Source organism: Neoarius graeffei, chromosome 7 (genome assembly GCF_027579695.1).
Source record: "Neoarius graeffei isolate fNeoGra1 chromosome 7, fNeoGra1.pri, whole genome shotgun sequence".
In the NCBI taxonomy this organism is placed as follows: domain Eukaryota; kingdom Metazoa; phylum Chordata; class Actinopteri; order Siluriformes; family Ariidae; genus Neoarius; species Neoarius graeffei.
In genome coordinates, this window is record NC_083575.1 from 49,245,981 (window position 1) to 49,265,077 (window position 19,097).

Below are 19,097 nucleotides of genomic sequence, written 5' to 3' on the forward strand. Positions count from 1 at the left end.
AATAAAAAGCACGACATTCAGCTGTGTTAAAATAGTCCGACATACACCAGTTCAGAAAGTCGTCTATATTACATTTACTCTCGACACTACACTTTGTCTGGCTTGTTCTTGAATATTTGTTGAGAAAGTGGGCTCAGGGACTTGAGTTGCTCTGGTGTCGTATGCGCACTTGGTTGCAGGGTTGATTCACTGGAATGATCCACCTACAGCTTGAGGGAACTTTAAAATATGGGTCATTAGCCTTTCAAAAAGGTCATTTTGCAGTCTCTTGTGGCGCGTGATATCTCGACGTAGTCATGCGGAGCTCATCAACTTTGTCTAAAGGTAATGTTTGCATAATATGTTTATATAATATTATACTATGTGTAGCTGTACAGGTTCCTTGTGAATGACCTATAAGTATATGGTTAACTATCTGAGCCTGTCATGCTGAAGGTAGCTGCTCGTGTCTGTCTCCTGTAGTCACTGTGTGAATGGAGTGGACACCGTGTTCTAGCAAAAACACCTGCAGCAGTCAGGGAGATTACTCAAGAAAACGTTATTTCGAGTTAGCATGGGTTACCTGACCTTCACTTTGTGAGGACCAGGTGTAAAACTCCTTTGGATCCTCAGGATTACCACTATTCTTGACACAAAGGGGATTAAAACAAAAGATATGGTTAAAAATCTTGGTGTCTTCATTGACAGCGAGCTAAACTTTGACAGTCACATGAAAGCAATCACTAAATCGGCATTTTATCACCTAAAAAACATTTCCAAACTAAGAGGACTTGTGTCAAAAAATGATCTGGAAAAACTTATACATGCCTTCATCTCTAGTAGGGTTGACTACTGCAATGGCCTTTTCACAGGCCTGCCAAAAAAGACCATCAAACGACTTCAGCTGGTTCAAAATGCAGCGGCTAGGGTTCTCACACGAACAAAAAGGACAGAGCACATTACTCCAATTCTAAGGTCCCTTCACTGGCTTCCAGTAAGCTACAGAATTGACTTTAAAGCATTGCTGCTGGTGTACAAATCTCTAAATGGTACAGGGCCCAATTACCTCTCTGATATGTTGCAGCGGCCTAACCCGATCAGATCTACCAGATCGCAACAGAAAAATTTACTGGTAAAACCTGTTGTTAAAACAAAGTGTGGTGAAGCAGCTTTTAGCTACTATGCAGTCCAGCTATGGAACCAACTGCCAGAGGACATTAAAAATGCTCCTGCTGTTGGCAGCTTCAAATCTAGATTAAAGACCAAGCTGTTCTCAGATGCTTTCTGCTAACTGATTACAGTTTTTCTCAAATGCTAACACATTTCACAAACGTTTCCTCTATGTTCCCCAATGTCTAAACACAACACCCTTTTCTAAAGCTACATAAACACAACCACACCTTCTCACTTCAAAACTAGAACTTTCACACCAAAAGAGCAGCTCGAAGCTTTCAAAAATGTAAACACTATACACATCATTACACACTACAGCAAAACAATTGAAAACACAATGCTCAATTTGTGAGGAGGTTCTTTGTTTCATAACTGCCAATGCATATTTTTTGAAACTTTACAGTAACGGATCTTAGATCTCTGTAGAGGATTAGGCATTTAGATTTGTGAGTTTCATATGAAGAGTATAAATCTATAGAAAATACTGCATGTACACTACTGTAACAACTCAATGCAAAAACAATCTATTGCACACAACAGTACTCTTGAAAACATGTTCAGGGTGTGAAGGTTTTTTTTTATTTACTTTATTCACACCACACACACCACAATCACTGTGCGGCATCATGTCGCTGAGCTGCATCGGGCCACATCACCTCATCCACATCGCAGGCTATATTCTCTCTTGCCAGGCACCGCGGGAAAAACGCCCTGGAATGGCGCATCCATCCTTGGAAGGCCTCCACTGGGATGTCACCACAGGCCAGCTCCATTGCCCTTAGGAGGTTCTCTCTAGTGTATGGTTGTCTGTCATAAACCTTCCATCTCCACGATGAGAAGAACTCCTCTATAGGGTTCAGGAAAGGGGAGTAGGGTGTCAGACAGACGTTTAAAAACTGGTTACTGTTGGTGGTGAACCACTCTCTGATTTGGTTTGTTCTGTGGAAGCGGACATTGTCCCAAATGATCACATAAATGGGATGTGCGGGCCCAGGATGGTGGTGTTGGCGGTCCAGGAGGATGTCTCTTAGCTCCTCTAGGAAGGTGAGGAGACGTTGGGTGTTGTAAGACCCAAGGACAGCATGCCAGTGGACAAGCCCCTCCGAACCCATGGCCGCACAAAGAGTAGTATTACCCCCCCGTTGGCCAGGAACCTCAGTGATGGCTCTTTGGCCAATGATGTTATGGCCTCTTTGCCTTCATTTCTGCAGGTTGAAGCCAGCCTCATCCAGGAAGAGGTACTCATGAGGTCTGGCCATCACGTCCAACTGTAATATCCTCTGTGAAAATGTGAAAGTGCACAGGTGTTCAGAACAGTCAATCAGGTAGCACAGTATTGTCCAGAAGTAATGTAGGCCACTGAGCAACACAGTATGTCCACTAACTGTACTGTGAAGATGGATGTATACTTACTTGCACATACTCGTAACGTAGGTCTTTGTGTCGCGCAGAGTTGCGCTCAAAGGGAACCCTACAGACCTGTTTCATCCGTATCTTTTGGCGCCGGAGAACTCTGTCTATTGTGGCCAAGCTGACATCATCAATGCTCTCAAAGTTGACATTATCGGCAATGACTTTGTCTCTGATCTCCCGGAGTCTGATGAGGTTGTTCTCACGAACCATATCCACAATGAGGGTTTCTTGTGCCGCTGTAAATATGGCAACCCTCCCACCTCTATGTGGCATTCTTTCAACTCTAAAGAAACATGTGTTGTCAATTGACATGTTTTACAATAACAATTGATTTGAAACCAATAGACTACTTTCACAGGCTTGTAAAACTGTATTGTGACAAAGAAAGCAATAGAGTACAATACCTGTTGTGTTGTCTGAATGCCCTGATAATGGTGGCCACGGTGAACCTACTCAGGTTTGGATGGACTCTTAGTCCTGCTTCAGCCATTGTCATGCCATGGACAGTGACATGGTCAATGACTGTTGCTTGCCTCTCGTCCGTAATGATGGTGTGAGGTTGTCTTGCTCTCCCTCCTGGACCTTGTCCTCTCCCTCCTGGACCTTGTCCTCTCCCTTGTTGGCCTCCTCCTCTTCCTCGTTGGCCTGGACCTCTTCCTCCTCTGATTTGAACTCCACTTCCTCGTTGGCCTGCTCCTCTTCTTCCATGGCCAGCTCTTCTCCCTCCATGGTCAGCTCCTCTCCATCCTCTGACTCTGCCTTCATCCATTGTGTTTGTTTGGAATCTTCAGCAAACTGTGCACTCTGAACTTGCTTTTATACATGTGGTCACAGCATTAGCAACAAGTGTCTTCAATTTTGAGTCGTTGTGTGTAATTAATGACGCCAGGTGTGTTCACTGTGTTCAAATATTGCTGACTGTGGCAAGCATTTTGCATCACATGAGCTTTCATTTGAGAATATGAGCAGAGTTCTTTTGCAACTTGTGTTTTAGCAAGGAAAAATGTGTTTAGATTTATGAGAACGGAGGATTGTGTTTTGTGAATTGTCTTCATGTGAAATGTGTTTATGATATTGGCAAATGATAGCTAGATTTAGTAAATGTGTTTAGACAACTGGTCATTTGGTTTAGAGGACTGGCTTTTGTGTTTTAGCATTTGAGAAAAACTGTAATATCATCTTTACGTTTTAAACTTTACTTAACTTTTACAGTCTCTGCATGTTTTAAACTTTACTTAACTTTTATTCTATTTCATTCTGCTGTTTTTTACTGAACTTTTACTTCATTTTATTATTTTATTCCTACTATTGTTTAATTCTTATTATTTTTTTCTCTCTTCTTCCCCATTTATTTTATGTAATTTAATTTTCTATTGTTTACTGTTTTGCTTTTACCCCTGTAAAGCACATTGAACTGCCACTGTGTATGACATGCGCTATATAAATAAACTTGCCTTGCCTTTGATATGGCAAGCAAATACATGGGTTTCGTTTATTTACTGCTACTATGTTTATAGCAGCAGTGAAGGAGAGGCCTGTGTTTGAGATGCAAGGTTAAAGGTGACGCTTGTATCTTCATGTTTATGTCCCTGAGACCTGAAACCCCCCTAACAGCACTGTTGTTGTTCAACAGGTGAAGTGATCACGGCTTTGTCCGTCACTGCTGGAGCCATGGCTGTGGGTTTCCTGATCCATAAAACATTATTCTCCAAAGCCAAATGCGCGAAGCCCAGAGTGAACCTGGACCAACAGAAAGACAACCCCAAAGTGGTGCATGCTTTCGATATTGAGGACCTGGGTGAGAAGGCTGTCTACTGTAGATGTTGGAGATCTAAGAAGGTAATACATAAGAAATTGGCCCAAACTGACTGACCGATATCTGGATTTAAGTATGGCTTAATACTGACCACTCAGTTTAACACCTGCCTCATAAAGTCAATTGTGTTTTCAAAAAGTGCCACGAACACCAATGAAACAAACAAACAAAAGCAATAAATATCCCTGTATGGCACATTCATCGAAAGCGTGTTTCCACGTCCTGTTGAAAAGATAACATTTCCATTTAAACATTTAAACCAGCAGCTTTTTAAAGCTACACAACTAATACATCATATACATCATATCACCCTGGGGGAAAAAAGAAAAGAAACCAAATTATCATTCAAATTATTTCTATGCCGTTTTGATTGGTTGAACAAACTACAAATAACGGTCTGCTCATGCGCAGTTTCTTCGCACTTTTGGCAATGTGGCTCAATTTCTTTATTTTTTGACTCGTCACAGGAACTTCATAATCAGTATTTCAAAAAATTAATTTGAATGATAATTATTGAACTCGGTTTTCACAAAATGTCATACTTTGTATTAGCCCCAAAGCATAACTACGTCATTACTTGTTTACCGCAATGCATTGTGGGGGATAGCTGGCAGTGTTCGAAATACCTGTCTGCAGGCTGCATTTTGCAGAATGATTTTCAAGATTGCAGAAGAAAAATTAAACAACCTGCAATTTTCCAGAATGAAAAAAAAATCAGGCTCGGGATACAGTGGTTCTCAATTTAGCAAACTAGCGGCGCTGTAAATAAACTGAAACCTGCGCCGCGCGAACCTGACGGTGTTTTCCAGGTCAAAGTTGAGCAATATTTACGTAATACCGACGAAAGGCGACGACGACCAAATAAGGGTAGTTGCCATTTTCCGATGTAAGATTTCGTCACTTTTAATACCCGCCGGGACGACCCGACAACTACCTCGGCAGTTTCCGCCATGCATCTCCCAGAATTCAATGCAGCACAACAAACATGGCTCCCAAGAAGAGGATTGTTTCTTCGGGGCAAGAGTCTGACAAAAACGCCAAGAAAACAAGGACGATTTTATCGTATCTCAGCAAAACCGGCAGCCAGCGTGATTCCAACAACAGCGACAGATCGTGCATCCGCGAGGGTGACAAAAATGAAGACGGTCGCTGTTATAGTTGCATACGTATATATTGGTAGATTGTGTAGGTTTGTATATATTGTATTGTTGAATTGTGCAAAATTATACTGATATTATATCCCTTTTGAAGACAGCAACAGTATTTTACCTTTATTCATAGATACTTTTGAATATTTTGTTTTCTCATACCAAGCTACACTAATACATGTTTTGTGTACATGTTTTATGTTTTTTCTTTTTTTACTGGTGCTGTCTTGCCTGTGGTGCAGACTAGCACAAAGTAAAACAGTTGCCCTGTAAGACAAAGCTCATAGGTTCAGTTCTGTAGCTCTCAGTTCTGCCATGATTAGTTTGTACCCAGTTCTCTGCTGTTAGTTTAGAGCAGTGAAGCCTCTGCAGTCGTTCTCAGTTCAGTTCATGACCTTGCACTTTGGAAGCCAGGCAAACACAATGAACCCAAACGTCTTTCCATTTGCCAGTTGGGTTTTATTCCTTAATGGCATCAATTCTTTGCATCATCGTAAGATGTAACAGAGTGTAGAATTGAAACCTTGCTTTCAATTTAAAACTACAGGTTGCAGATGCAAACACTGTGAATGAAGTGCATTTTGGGTAACAATCTATTGTTCAAGCTAGAAACTTAATCTTGACAAAATGTAACATGACGTGTAACATGAAAATGAATGTTTTGTTTCTTGAAGAACGGTTGTGTTCTATTTTTTATTGTGGTGATCCCTTTATTAGTATGTTGTGTGGAAGGATAACGTGTGGGTGTGATAACTAGTACATTTATGAATTAGTTGGTATGCTTCAAGTTGTAGTAGCCCGTAGTGTCAGAGCGAGGGGGATGAAAGACCTGTGGAGGTATCATGGAATGATAACTTTGCTGCAGAGAAGGATCTGTGAAGACTGAAATTAAAAATAGTGAGAGAATAAAGAATTGCAGTAATGCTATGAGTTGTAAAGCTAGCTATGACGTAAATATAGGCATTATTAGGTTGAGAAGGGTGTAGTATGGAGGCTTGTGTATTTGCAGAAAATATTTCCAAATTGCAGAACAAAATTTTGACATTCTGCAATATTGCCGAACACTGGAAAAAAGTATTTCGACCACTGGCTGGGGTCAGTAGTTGAGCGATATGACTGATGTCAGATTAATTTTATGTGAGAAGAGAGATTTTGCTGTGCTCTGTCATGGAAGACAATGAAATTGGTGATTTAAAGAGGTGGAGAACATGTCAAGGGTTTATAGCAGGAAAATCAGAATCCAAATCAAGCTTAGTGAAAAGATAAGAGTCTAGACCGAGTCTACCACACTGCACAACAACATCAGATCTCAGAAGGTCTTATTTCTGAGGACGTATATTGCACCAGATAAACTTTATCGAGAAAACAAATTTATCTGAATATCGGGAATTGGTGCAGAGCAGCGTTCTCATGGGGGATCCGTGGGCGAATATCGGTCCGAGTGATAAATGAGTGATTAGTTAAATAAAATTTGATATTAGGAAAAAAAAAAAAACTTTGGAAACCCCCTTGAGCTGCCATGTTGTGTTCAGTATAAATGCGTTTTCTTCAATAAATGCTGCTAGTGAGGTACACTGAACATTATACATACCCGAAAGAGAACCCTTCGTGGTTTGGGAGTTTTATCGGTCCGACAGGTTCGTTCGGCTGCCAAGTGCTTCGGCACGTTGAGAGGCAAAGGCCGAAGGATACTTCTTTGTTGCACAGGCTTTGGAATATTGCTAGTTTCAGACGATGAACGGTGTAGATTGTTATAAGCGTCTATAACCGAAGGCCATTCTGCAGACCATGGAAATATTGCTGGGTCACAGTTTAAGTATGTCTTTTTTTTTTTTTTTTTCCCCCCCACCAGAGAAATGTAAGCTACAAACACTTGTCCATTTTGATTCAGTTCAAAGGTTTTCGTTGCGGATTAAACTTATCCATTTCTTTCTTCTCCTCAACTGGCAGCTGATAAAAGCTCAAATTAGGTGTTCTCTTTGTTGTGGAGACACAGTGAGGCACACGGCAGTTCACTTTAGGCATGGTTAAAACTGGTTAGACCGAACAATGCAGTGTTTAACAAAGGTGAAAGTAAACAATATGGCGGAGCTGACCCTGGGTATTGTCCATGATGTGTTGCGGTAAACAAGCGATGACGTAGTTATTGGTTAGGATCATTATTTGCCTCTGCCTTCGGCATTGGCAAATAATGAATTGCTTACCTGCCACTAACAAAAACAATATTTTGTTCAACTTTGTCCAGTAATTGCTTATTGCTCAGCCACAGGCTGATTAAATTGGCTACTGACTCATATCTAGTATAAGCTTTTACACTTTTTTTTTTTTTTTGTATATTCGCAAGTGCCATGACAGTTATTGTAGTTTACTGTACCACATTCATTATACAGTAATATGTTCATGTCACCATTCCTCAAGCAGAAAAAGTGGAAAAGAACTCACATGCTTTAAGTAGTGGCCTTCCAGATACATGAGTTTTATGCAGGAGACTTTTTATTCCAGACACCAACCTCATGGTCAGGAGGGATAAATTGATATTTAGGAAGTAATTGGATCAGTTTAACCCCTGCATACTTGTGAAAAGAGAGCAATGAAATCTGATTTCACGGTCGTGTTAGGATGGTGTCTGTTTGCATGTGTACACACCTCATAAAGTACACTGCAACTTGCCCTCCTCAAACCATGCACATATATGGATCTTCTTGCACATTCAGTCCCCTCCAAAAGTGTTGGCAGGGCTAAGACCTGTTTGCCTTTTAATGGTTAAAGGAAAAAATAATAATGTGAGGTTTAATTTTGGGAATCTGTATCATCTTATCTGCAGTTAAACGTTTTAAGGAGAATTATTTGTAATTTTTTTTTTTTTTTTTTTTTTAATTTAAACCAAGTGTAACAGCACCACTAGTGGTCATACCAAAACCACACAATAGTATGAAGCGTAAGGTTGTGGGCTAGCTGTAAGGAGCCCTGCGCTGTAGACAGGGATACTCTCTGCTGTAGGCTCATGACCCCAGTCAGCAGCAGTTGTGTCACATGATTACATATTATGACTTGCCCGCCTAGTTCTGAGCTCCAATGGGCTAATATATTCCAGCCCATTTTGGTGATGTTTCCTGAACTGAGTTGCAGGAGTAATGAATGCGAATGAAATGGGTTATTTACACTAGTTATTTTTCTGCTAAAATATGTTTGGAGGAGAAACTGAAAGTTGATAGACTGAGTGCACATTGTCTAATCAAAGAACAAATTCCACAAAAGGACAGATAACTAAACTGTAAAGTGTAGTGGGTTTTTTTTTCTTTTTGGTTTGAACAAAAGGTTTACATCTTCTGTGTACCATGCCAAAAATTTTATATATAAACTTTTTGAAGTTGTATATCATTCACCATGCCCTTGACCTAAAAAAAAGACCACTAGCTGCCACTGGCAGAGCAAAACCTTTTGTTTCTCATATACACTGAAGACATTTGGATTTGAGGTCAAAAGATGAACATGAGCCGATAGATCAGAATTTCAGCTTTCATTTCGTGATATTTACATCTAGATGTGGCAAACAGCTTAGAACATGGTCCCACCCATTTCTTTAAGTGATCATAAATATTGGAACACTCAACGACAGGATTTTCTTGTTGTCCTGGTTTGTCCTGTTAGATACAGTGGATCTAAAAAGTGTACACACCCTGTTAAAATTATAGGTTTTGCTGATGTAAAAAAAGAAAAGTAAGACCACGATAAATAATTTAAAAACTTTTCCCATCTTTAATGTGACCTGTAACTTGTACAATTCAGTTGAAAAACAAATCTGTTGTGGGGGGGGGGGGGGGACATAATGTACAATAAGCTGGTTGCATAAGTGTGCACACTATTAAACTAATACTTTGACATACCTTTTTGATTTAATTACAGTATTCAGTCTTTTTGGGTTGGAGTCTATCAGCCTGCCACATCTAGACTTGGCAATATTTGCCCACTCTTCCTTGCAAAAGTGCTCCAAATCTGTCAGATTGTGAGGGTGTCTCTTGTGCACAGCCCTCTTCAGGTCACCCCACAGATTTTCAATTGGATTTAGGTCTCTGGCTGGGCCATTCCAAAACTTTTTTTTTTTGGGGGGAGGTCATTGTCATGCTGAAAGATGAAATTCATCTTCAGCTTTCTAGCAGACACCTGAAGGTTTTGGGCCAAAGTTGACTGGTATTTAGAGCTGTTCATAATTCCCTCCACCTTGACTAAAGCACCTGTTCCAGCTGAAGGAAAAACAGAACCCCACACGTGATGCTGCCACCACCATGCTTCACTGTGGGTATGGTGTTCTTTTGGTGATGTGCAGTGTTTTTGCACCAAACATACCTTTTGGAATTGTGGTCAAAAAGTTCAACCTTGGTTTCATCAGACCATAATACATTTTCCCATATGCTTTTGGGAGAGTTGATGTGTTTTTTTTTTTTTTTTTCTTCAAAATTTATCTGGGTCTGGATGTTTTTCTTTGACCCTACCCCATAGTCCAGACATATTGAGAATATGGGGGATTGTCACATGTAGTACACAACCAGTACTTGCCAGAAATTCCTGCAGCTCCTTCAGTGTTGCTGTAGCCTTCTTGGCAGCCTCCCTGACCAGTTTTCATCTTTTCTGTTCATCAATTTTGGAGGGATGTCCAGTTCTCGGTAATGTCACTGTTGTCCCATGTTTTCCCCACTTCTTGATGACTGTCTTCACTGTGCTCCATGGTATATCTAATGCCGTGGAAATGTTTTTGTCTCCTTCTCCTGACTGATACCTTTCAACAATGAGCTCCCTCTGATGCTTTGTAAGCTCTCTGTGAACCCTGGCTTTTGCTGGAGGATGCAACTGAGTAAATGTCTGAACTTTATTTGGGGTTAATCAAAGTCATTTTAATTGATGGCGGGTGTGAATCCAAAAAGATCGAATGCTGTAATTAAATCAAAAGGTGCTTCAACAAAGTATTAGTTTAAGGGTGTGCACACTTATGCAACCAGCTTATTGTACTTTTTTTTTGTATGTTTTCCCCCTATCAGATTTGTTTTTTAATTGAATTGTACAGGTTATAGGTCACATTAAAAATAGGAAAAGTTTTGAAGTTATTATCATGGTCTCATTTTTTTACATCAGAAAAACCTATCATTTTAATGGGGTGTGTATATTTTTTTATATCCACTGTAGATTGTTTAAACAGTGAATAGCTCTGAATGTCTACTCTTGGTTTGAGCCCTGGATTTTGTCTGTGAAGACTACATTTGTTATAAAGGATGAACCAACATGAAGACTAGAGAGCTGTCTATGGAAGGAAAGCAAGTCATTTTGAAACTATGAAAAGAGGAAAAATCTATAAATTTGCCAGTACAACAGTTCAAATTTTCCTGAAAGAAAGAAACCACTTGTGTACCAAAAACCAGACACTGAACAGGTCAGCCAGAGAAAATAACACCAGAAAAATACAAAAACAGTCAGTGTCACCAACATCCTCCACAGGGTAGGAGTATCACAATCTACTACTTGGAAAAAAGACTTCCAGAGCAGAAATATAGAGGCCATACCAGGAAAAGTTCTGGAACCAAGATTAACTTCTAGCTAAGGACCTGCTTATGATCTAAAGTATAGGAGTTTATCGATCAAGCATGGCAGAGGTGGTATCATTGCTTGGGCTTGCATGGCTGCTTCCAGCACAGGCTCAGTAATCTTTATTGATGATGATGGCAGCAGAATTAATTCACAAGTCTACAGAAATATTCTGTCTGCCAGCATACAGAGAAATGCATCAAATCTAATTCAGAAGAACTTGATCATGCAGCAAGACAGTCATCCAAAACACTGGCAACACAACAAAGCACTTAATCAGGAAAAGAAATTGAAGGTTTAAAACTGGCCAAGTTGATCACAACAATTTAACCTGACTGAGCAGCATTTCAACTCCTGAAGAGGAGACTGAAGGAAGAACCCCCTCCCCAATCAAACAACTGAAAGAAGCTGTGGTATAAGCCTGGAAATGCATCACAAAAGGAGAATGCAACAGTTTGGTAAGGTTACTGGGTTTCTGGCTTAATGCAGTTATTGCAAGCAAGGGATAGGCGACCAAATATTAAAGTCGAGCCCATATGATCCAGTCCCACAGAAGAGGTACTGTATCACAGACCCCTGAAAAAGTTAATGCCGACACCTTTCTGTTTTAGCTAGCGTTAACTTTTTCAGCAGTCTGTGCTACAGTCGCTCTTCTCTGGAATTGGACCATATGGGCTATCCTTCGTGCCCCATGCAAATCGGTGAGCCTTTGACACCCATGACCCTGTTGCCGGTTCACTGGTTGTCCTTCCTCAGACCACTTTTGGTAGGTACTAACCACTGCATACCGGGAACACCCCACAAGATGAGCCATTTTGGAGATGCTCAGACCCAGTCATCTAGCCATCACAATTTGGCTCTGGTTAAAGTCACTCAGATCTTTACATTTGCCCATTTTTCCTGCTTCCAACACATCAACTTTGAGAACTAACTGTTCTCTTGCTGCCTAATATATCCCACTGCTTGACAGAGTCCAGTGTAATGAGATGATCACCGTTATTCACTTCACCTATCAGTGGTCATAATGTTATGGCTGGTGTGTGTGTGTGTGTGTGTGTGTGTGTGTGTGTGTGTGTGTGTGTGTGTGTGTGAGAGAGAATATAAATATAAAATATAGTGCATGTATGTGTGTATAATATCGTCGCTGTTAGGTCAAAACCTGCTATGTGACATTTTTCCTTTTTTACAGGAGATGTAAAAAACTGAATAAAACTCTGAAATAACAAGCTGAGAAGCCAGTAAAAGTTGTTCTATTATTAGCTTGGTCAGTTAAATATCCATCAAAATAGCTAATTGCAACATTATATTAGCGTAAATTGCAAAAAAATCATCCTTGAGAATTGACCTAAATTGTCACATAGCAGGTTTTGAACTGACAGCGATGATATGTATTATGTATGTGACCTTAATTTACTTTCTGTTCCTTTATTATCCGTTATCTTTTGCTCACCTGGCGGCACGGTGGTGTAGTGGTTAGCACTGTCGCCTCACAGCAACAAGGTCCTGGGTTCGAGCCCCGGGGCCGGCGAGGGCCTTTCTGTGTGGAGTTTGCATGTTCTCCCCGTGTCCGCGTGGGTTTCCTCCGGGTGCTCCGGTTTCCCCCACAGTCCAAAGACATGCAGGTTAGGTTAACTGGTGACTCTAAATTGACCGTAGGTGTGAATGTGAGTGTGAATGGTTGTCTGTGTCTATGTGTCAGCCCTGTGATGACCTGGCGACTTGTCCAGGGTGTACCCCGCCTTTCGCCCGTAGTCAGCTGGGATAGGCTCCAGCTTGCCTGCGACCCTGTAGAAGGATAAAGCGGCTAGAGATAATGAGATGAGATCCTTTGCTCACCTAAAATGTGGGTGGTCTGCAACCAAAGGTGTCATGTTCTAAGCAGTTTTAATACATTAAAATGTAAATATTAGGAAACGAAAGCTGAAATTCAGAGCAGTCATCTTTGTATTCATCTTTTGATGTCAAACCAAAATGTTTTCAGTGTATTGCAAAAGAATTAGCCTTGCTGTTCCAATCCTTTCAGATGGGACTGCATGTAAGGGATACATATTCAGTACCCTTTAAAACTCAACCCCTTTTTATACCTTTTTCTTATCCTACTTCAGTATTATTTATCCTTTCATATTTCATGTGAGATTATTTCCTTATCAATTCCTTCTACTTATTCTGTATTGTGTGTTCTCTGTATGTCATGTGCATTCAAGTCAAATCGCTCATTTCTGTAACATCTGGCAAAATTAAAAAAAAAAAAAGCTTCTGAACTTTTTATACCCCTGCTCTAAAGGATGGGGGGAGGGGTATACTGCTTTATTTATCTCTGTCCGTCCATCCGAAACACCCTTTTTTCTCAGCAATCACAAATCATAGCCACTTGGTACCAAACTTCAGCTTGGGGTTCTATACCGTGTGTACCATTTTCAGGTTTGTTGCACATCGACTTCCTGTTTACCAACTGAATGTATTTACAAAACATATAGCATGGATTTACAAAATTTTCGTAACACTTTTCTCAGCAAATAACAAACTGCAACTGCTTGATATTTAGTACCAAGCTTCAGCTTGGGGTTTTATACCGTTTTCAGGTTTGTCGCACACCGACTTCCTGTTTAATGACAATGTATTTACAAAACATATAGGGTGGATTTTGATGCTATTTCAAAATGACAGTTTACCAGGATGCTATTTGAAATCCCTGGGAGAACACTGCTCTTTACTTACTTGTTTCAGGGTTAATTATTTGTTGAAGTCAACATTCATAAGTGTCCTATTCCTTCGATTGCTTGCATTCTTATATAAGTGAGACCGGGGGAATATGTAAATGAGCAGTAGCTCACAGTTGATCTTGTTTTTCTCTGTCTTTCAGTTTCCGTACTGTGATGGTGCCCATGCAAAACACAATCAAGAGACTGGGGACAACGTGGGCCCTCTGATCATTAAAAAGAAGGATGCATGAGTGTGAGAGTTGATGTACTCATCGTAGATGTTTGCAATCCCATTGAAACAATGACAGATTGGTATACATTTGCCTCACATCTGCAACTAAGCTCGTTGTATGATTAAGTTTTCTTGTCATAGCTGCTTGTGTCTGAATGTTCATCATTAACATGGTCTCATTCTCTATCTTGTCTTAGTGTAGGTGTACACTATATATTGAGGAATATATTTTCCACCCAAAAGTTCAATAATTACAGTTGACTACTGATGTTGGTGATGAAATTAATACCACATTTTTCTGGTTCTTATTCTGATCCCTGAATGTTTCTCAGTTGATGGGTGAAATTACTGTAACCAATGTTGACAAAAGCACTTAAGTGTGAATGTGGTGTGATGGAGTGTACAATTGAAAACCATGAAAAAAAATAAATGAACTGTAAGAAAAAGTGAATGTCTGGATCACGGTTTCTTTCTCTGGAGAATGTTCCATGGTGGAATCTTATCCAGACACACACATGTAAGCAAGTCACAAAATCTTGTTTCTGCTAAAGTATAAACCTTTAATTGTGTTTTCTATATGAACCAAAAAACGCTTATAAAATTTGAGATCTGAAAAGTATGGTTTAATACAAACATTAAGCACTGATGATATAAATATGAGTGAGTGATGTAAAACAGCAGGGTGAAATCAGATTTGGTTTATTTTCTTAGCTGAACACCTTTGTGTTCTTGTAATATACCAGGATATAATTTAGGTTTCGTGGTAATTCTGATAATTATGATGTGTATGAATGTCTCACAGATTGGAATGGGAGATTTTTTTTAAACTAGGCCTAAACAACCTGTTTGCTTAAGTTCATTGGATAACACTTGATTTAACTTTGGCAAACATGATTCTGTGATGTTTGACAGATTGTGCAATTGTCTCTGGTTTTCTTGTAAATACAGTTCAGGTTTTTGTGATCACCTCTGTGTGTAATCTGTACAACATATCCACCACTGCAGTTCTTCTTTTCCCTCTACTGACAATAGACTTTCATGTGCTGTATTAGGTTTACATAAGCAATAAAGCTACAATATGTCTGACAATCTTCTGCATGGCAAAGAGTAATTTTTAAATACAATATGTACTTTGCACTTGAAAGCAGTAAACTGCAAAGTGCTTTTTAGATATGGATTCTTAAAAGGCATGACATATGAGATTTCAGGAACAAGCCTCTCAGGGATAAGACAAGGTAGTAGCTGAGAAGCTATGCTCATGTATGTATTGGAATTACATACATGTTTCAGGAAAAATGCCTAATTTTAAGATTTGAGACGGCACTGGTTAAAGTTGCAAATGATCTCCAACCCCAAATCAGAAAATGTTGAGACAGTATGCTGAAATTGAAATTCAGACTGATAACTATGATTTGTAAATAATCTTTGACCTGTATTGCACTCAAAAAAGCATATTATTTGATGTTTTACTTCGAATTCTATTATATTTTCAAAATAAACACAATTTTGATTCTGCAATACACACAAAGGTGGAATGGTTTATAATGTCCTTCCTTCTCACAACATTTAAAAGTTATCTAGGGATTGAAGACACCAAGTGATGAACCATTCCACGTGTTTTGTCCCATTCTTCCTGCAAACAGGTCTTAAGGTCTGCAACAGTACGGGGTTATGTTTTGTTTTTGTTTCAAAATTCACCACACATTCTCTATTGAGGACAGAGGGGACAGGCACGGTCTTCTTCCACAGCCATGCCTTTGTAGTGTGTGCAGAATGTGGTTTTGTGTTGTCTTGTTGAAATACCTCTAGAAAATATGTCCTCTTGAAAGCAGCATATGTTGCTCCAAAATCTCCATGTACTTTTCTGTGTTAATGCTGCCATCACAGAAGTGCAAGTTACCAGGGAACTGACACAACCCCATACCAGGACAGACCCTGGATTTGGGACTTGTTACTGGTAACAGTCTGGTTAGTCCTTTTTGTATTTGGTCTGGAGCACAGTGTGCATTTCTTCCAAAAAGAAAAAGACCCTGGAATACTGATTTGTCTGACCACAATACACATTTCCACTGTGTGATGGTCCATCCCAGATGCCTCCAAGCCAGAGAAGTCAACGGCACTTCTGTACGCAGTTAACATAAGGTTTTAACTGGCATTTATGGATGTAATGCCATATTATAGTGCTTGACAAAGGTTTGCTAAAGTAATCCCAAGCTCACATGGTTATATCAGCAATAGATGAATGACAGTTCTTGATGCAGTGCTGTCTGAGGGATGGGATGTCATGATTGCACTTAAAAAAAAAAAAGAAGCAAACAAAAAAACAGATAAATGAAGATTAGAACTGTGTTGAAATGTGTGAAAAAGCATGACCTTACCCATTGTGATGAACCAGTTTGATCACTTGAGGCGATTCTGTTCAGTCTTAGGACTGTATCAAGCACAAAAACTTACATCTGTGCCATTGATTTGGACAATTAACTGGCCATCAAAAAATTTATGTCCTATTGTTTTGGGATAAAGGGGAGGGGTATTCAATGAGAAGAGTAAAAAATTCCATTCAATGAGAAGAGTGAAAACCCCTCCCATTGCCATCTCTTAATCCCATCAAGTCAATTCACAATGGGTAAGGTCATGTTTTTTCACACATTCCAACACAGTTCTAAAACTGCTTCTTACAACAGCTTCATTTATCTTGTATTTGACTTTATTTTGGTATTTGACTCTATTCAGTGTGTCTTGAAATTAAATCAAATCAAATCAAGTTTATTTGTACAGTGCTTTTAACAATAAACATTGTCGCAAAGCAGCTTTACAGAATTTGAACGACTTAAAACATGAGCTAATTTTATCCCTAATCTATCCCCCCTCCTTGTACTGTTAACTCTTGTACTGTTTTACTTACTGTAGTTCAGAACCACAACCAACTCTGTTACTGTGTTACACAATTACTCCGTAATTTTGCTCCCACTCCAAATTTTACTCTCTGAACTAAAAATAGAGCAAAATTAACTATTTTTGAGGAAAATACTTTTAATTCTGGAAAAATTGCTCAGTCATTTTTCCTGTGTGTGCACTACAGTGCACGCATATCAACCGATTTGCTCATAATAAATATTTACACTTACTCGAGTTGATCTTCAGCTGGATCGAGTCGAAGTAAAAAAAAAAAGCGCACTGCTCATCATCAGTGTCACAGTTTTCAAGACTGATTTGAATCACTGTCTGAATCATGAATTGAAACATGAACTGAATCATGAATTGATTTGCTGTCCTGAAATTGAATCGCTGTCCTGAATCATGAATTGAATCGCTGTCCTGAATCATCTGAAGCACATAAAATCCGCATGCCATCTCGCAACAAGTTTTACCTCCAAATAGCCTAAACTTTGTCTGATAGATTTTGTTCTGTTTATGGTGGATGTTCGCACTACGAAAGAGAAACCAATCTAATTTAGGTAATTTAAAAACTATGATATTATTTGGCAATGGCCATATAGGAAAGTATAAAGTTTCTGTCAATATGTTTATCATGCTTGTATGATAAAACTTGCAAAGATATTTATCTAAATACACGACCTACTCATTCTAAACCTGCCGAGCTTCTCCGGAGAAGCACTCAACTCCAAAGGGTTAATGATATGCACCATAGATGATGAAATGTCCAAATCCCTTCATATTTTTCTTTGAGGAACATTTGTTTTGAAACTTTCTAATAATTTTCTCATGCATTTGTTGACAAACTAGAAATCCTTGGCCCATCTTTGCTAATCAAAGACTAGGCCTTTCCTGGATCCTGATTTTTGTACCAAATCATGATTACAGTTCCCTGTTGACATTATCTGTTTCAAATCACATTGTTATTTAATTGTTTAACCTCATTGCCAGCCCCAAAATGCTCCTCTTCCAACTCTTTTGGAATGCGTTGCAGGCCTGAAATGCAGGAATGGATGTATATTTTTAAAAATGAAATTAAGTTTACCAGATAAACAGTGTTGCCACAGTTACTTTGAAACAGTAATCTGACTACTGACTACTGCTTGAAAAAGTAACTTAGTTACGTTACTGACTACTTGATTTTGAAAGTAACTAAGTTAGATTACTTTTAGTTACTTGCAGCATATAGGCCTAGCACCAAAAAGGAAGACATTTTTGAGACGGGGGTTGGGGGGGGGGGGGGGGGGGGGGGGGGGGCGGTGGGGGTTTGTCTGGGGCAGATACATTTTGTAACTTTTAGATGCAAATTCCTGCATTTTAATGAATTAGATGTCTGGCTTGATGCTGCCCCTGAGACTGGGCAAGACATTGAAAAGATAGACGGTCCGGCCTAAAAGATGGACATCTGGCCACCCTACTTACAGCAGAGGCTGATCCCCCACCCCCTCAACATAAAAATGACTACCAGTTATGCCAATACTGACTTTTATTGACATCAAAAACAACAAAATGTCAAAAACATCTGGAACAATCAAAACTGACAGTGACATTTGAAAACTACTTCCTGAAAAAGGCTTTGACCTACATTTTTTAATATAATAAAAAATAAGACAGTCTTACTTGACTTTATGTAAATTATAAAGTGTCTTGTTTAAAGATAATAAAACATACAAATAAAATTGACTTTCACATAAATAACTCTTCTCATAAAAATAAAATATTATGGCACTGAAAAGCTAACAACACCTCAATGAATGAACTTTTCTTATAAGAAAGTAAAAAAGAAAGTAGCCTTGCTTAAAAATAAAATAAAATAAAATATTCTTAACTCCATATATCATCCATATGAATTACAGTAACATCTTAATGAACCTGTAGTCCCGCATTAGAGCAAGGAGTGCTTTAACAAAACAAGACAGAACCAAAATCATCTTAATGAGCCTGTAGTTGTCCCGCATTAGAGAAGCAAGGATTTATGCAAGAAACTGTGGACTGGGGCCGGTAAACCAGTGGTTGTACCGCATTAGCAGAAGCTTCTCGAACCTCTGGTCAGACAGTCTGTTTCTTCTTGGTGTGAGCACCAAGCCCCCCAGACTAAACAGACGCTCCACAGGAGCACT

General features: G+C 39.3%; 2 protein-coding genes across 2 annotated transcripts; one reads left to right on the top strand and one right to left on the bottom strand.

Moving 5' to 3' along the window:
• The first annotated feature begins 45 nt into the window (after positions 1-45).
• cisd1 (CDGSH iron sulfur domain 1) lies at positions 46-14,486 on the top strand. The gene is made up of 3 exons (XM_060925878.1): positions 46-324; positions 4,199-4,404; positions 13,970-14,486. Exons 1-3 carry the CDS (start codon positions 297-299, stop codon positions 14,057-14,059), a joined length of 324 nt encoding a protein of 107 aa, XP_060781861.1. The 5' UTR covers positions 46-296; the 3' UTR covers positions 14,060-14,486.
• On the bottom strand, positions 1,758-3,691 carry LOC132888655 (uncharacterized). The gene is made up of 3 exons (XM_060924717.1): positions 2,970-3,691; positions 2,566-2,848; positions 1,758-2,432 (listed from the first exon to the last, which is right to left on the bottom strand). The coding sequence occupies exons 1-3, from the start codon at positions 3,332-3,334 to the stop codon at positions 2,352-2,354; spliced, it is 729 nt and encodes a 242-aa protein (XP_060780700.1). The 5' UTR covers positions 3,335-3,691; the 3' UTR covers positions 1,758-2,351.
• Positions 14,487-19,097: the final 4,611 nt, after the last annotated feature.

Excerpts from the sequence above, each read along its gene's own strand:
- cisd1 (XM_060925878.1), top strand. The coding sequence starts at position 297 with ATGCGGAGCTCATCAACTTTGTCTAAAG. Across the intron at positions 325-4,198 it reads CTCATCAACTTTGTCTAAAG|GTGAAGTGATCACGGCTTTG; the intron begins GTAATGTTTGCA and ends GTTGTTCAACAG. Across the intron at positions 4,405-13,969 it reads GATGTTGGAGATCTAAGAAG|TTTCCGTACTGTGATGGTGC; the intron begins GTAATACATAAG and ends TCTGTCTTTCAG.
- LOC132888655 (XM_060924717.1), bottom strand. The coding sequence starts at position 3,334 with ATGGATGAAGGCAGAGTCAGAGGATGGAGAGGAGCTGACCATGGAGGG. Across the intron at positions 2,849-2,969 it reads GCATTCAGACAACACAACAG|AGTTGAAAGAATGCCACATA; the intron begins GTATTGTACTCT and ends ATGTTTCTTTAG. Across the intron at positions 2,433-2,565 it reads TACGTTACGAGTATGTGCAA|AGGATATTACAGTTGGACGT; the intron begins GTAAGTATACAT and ends ACATTTTCACAG.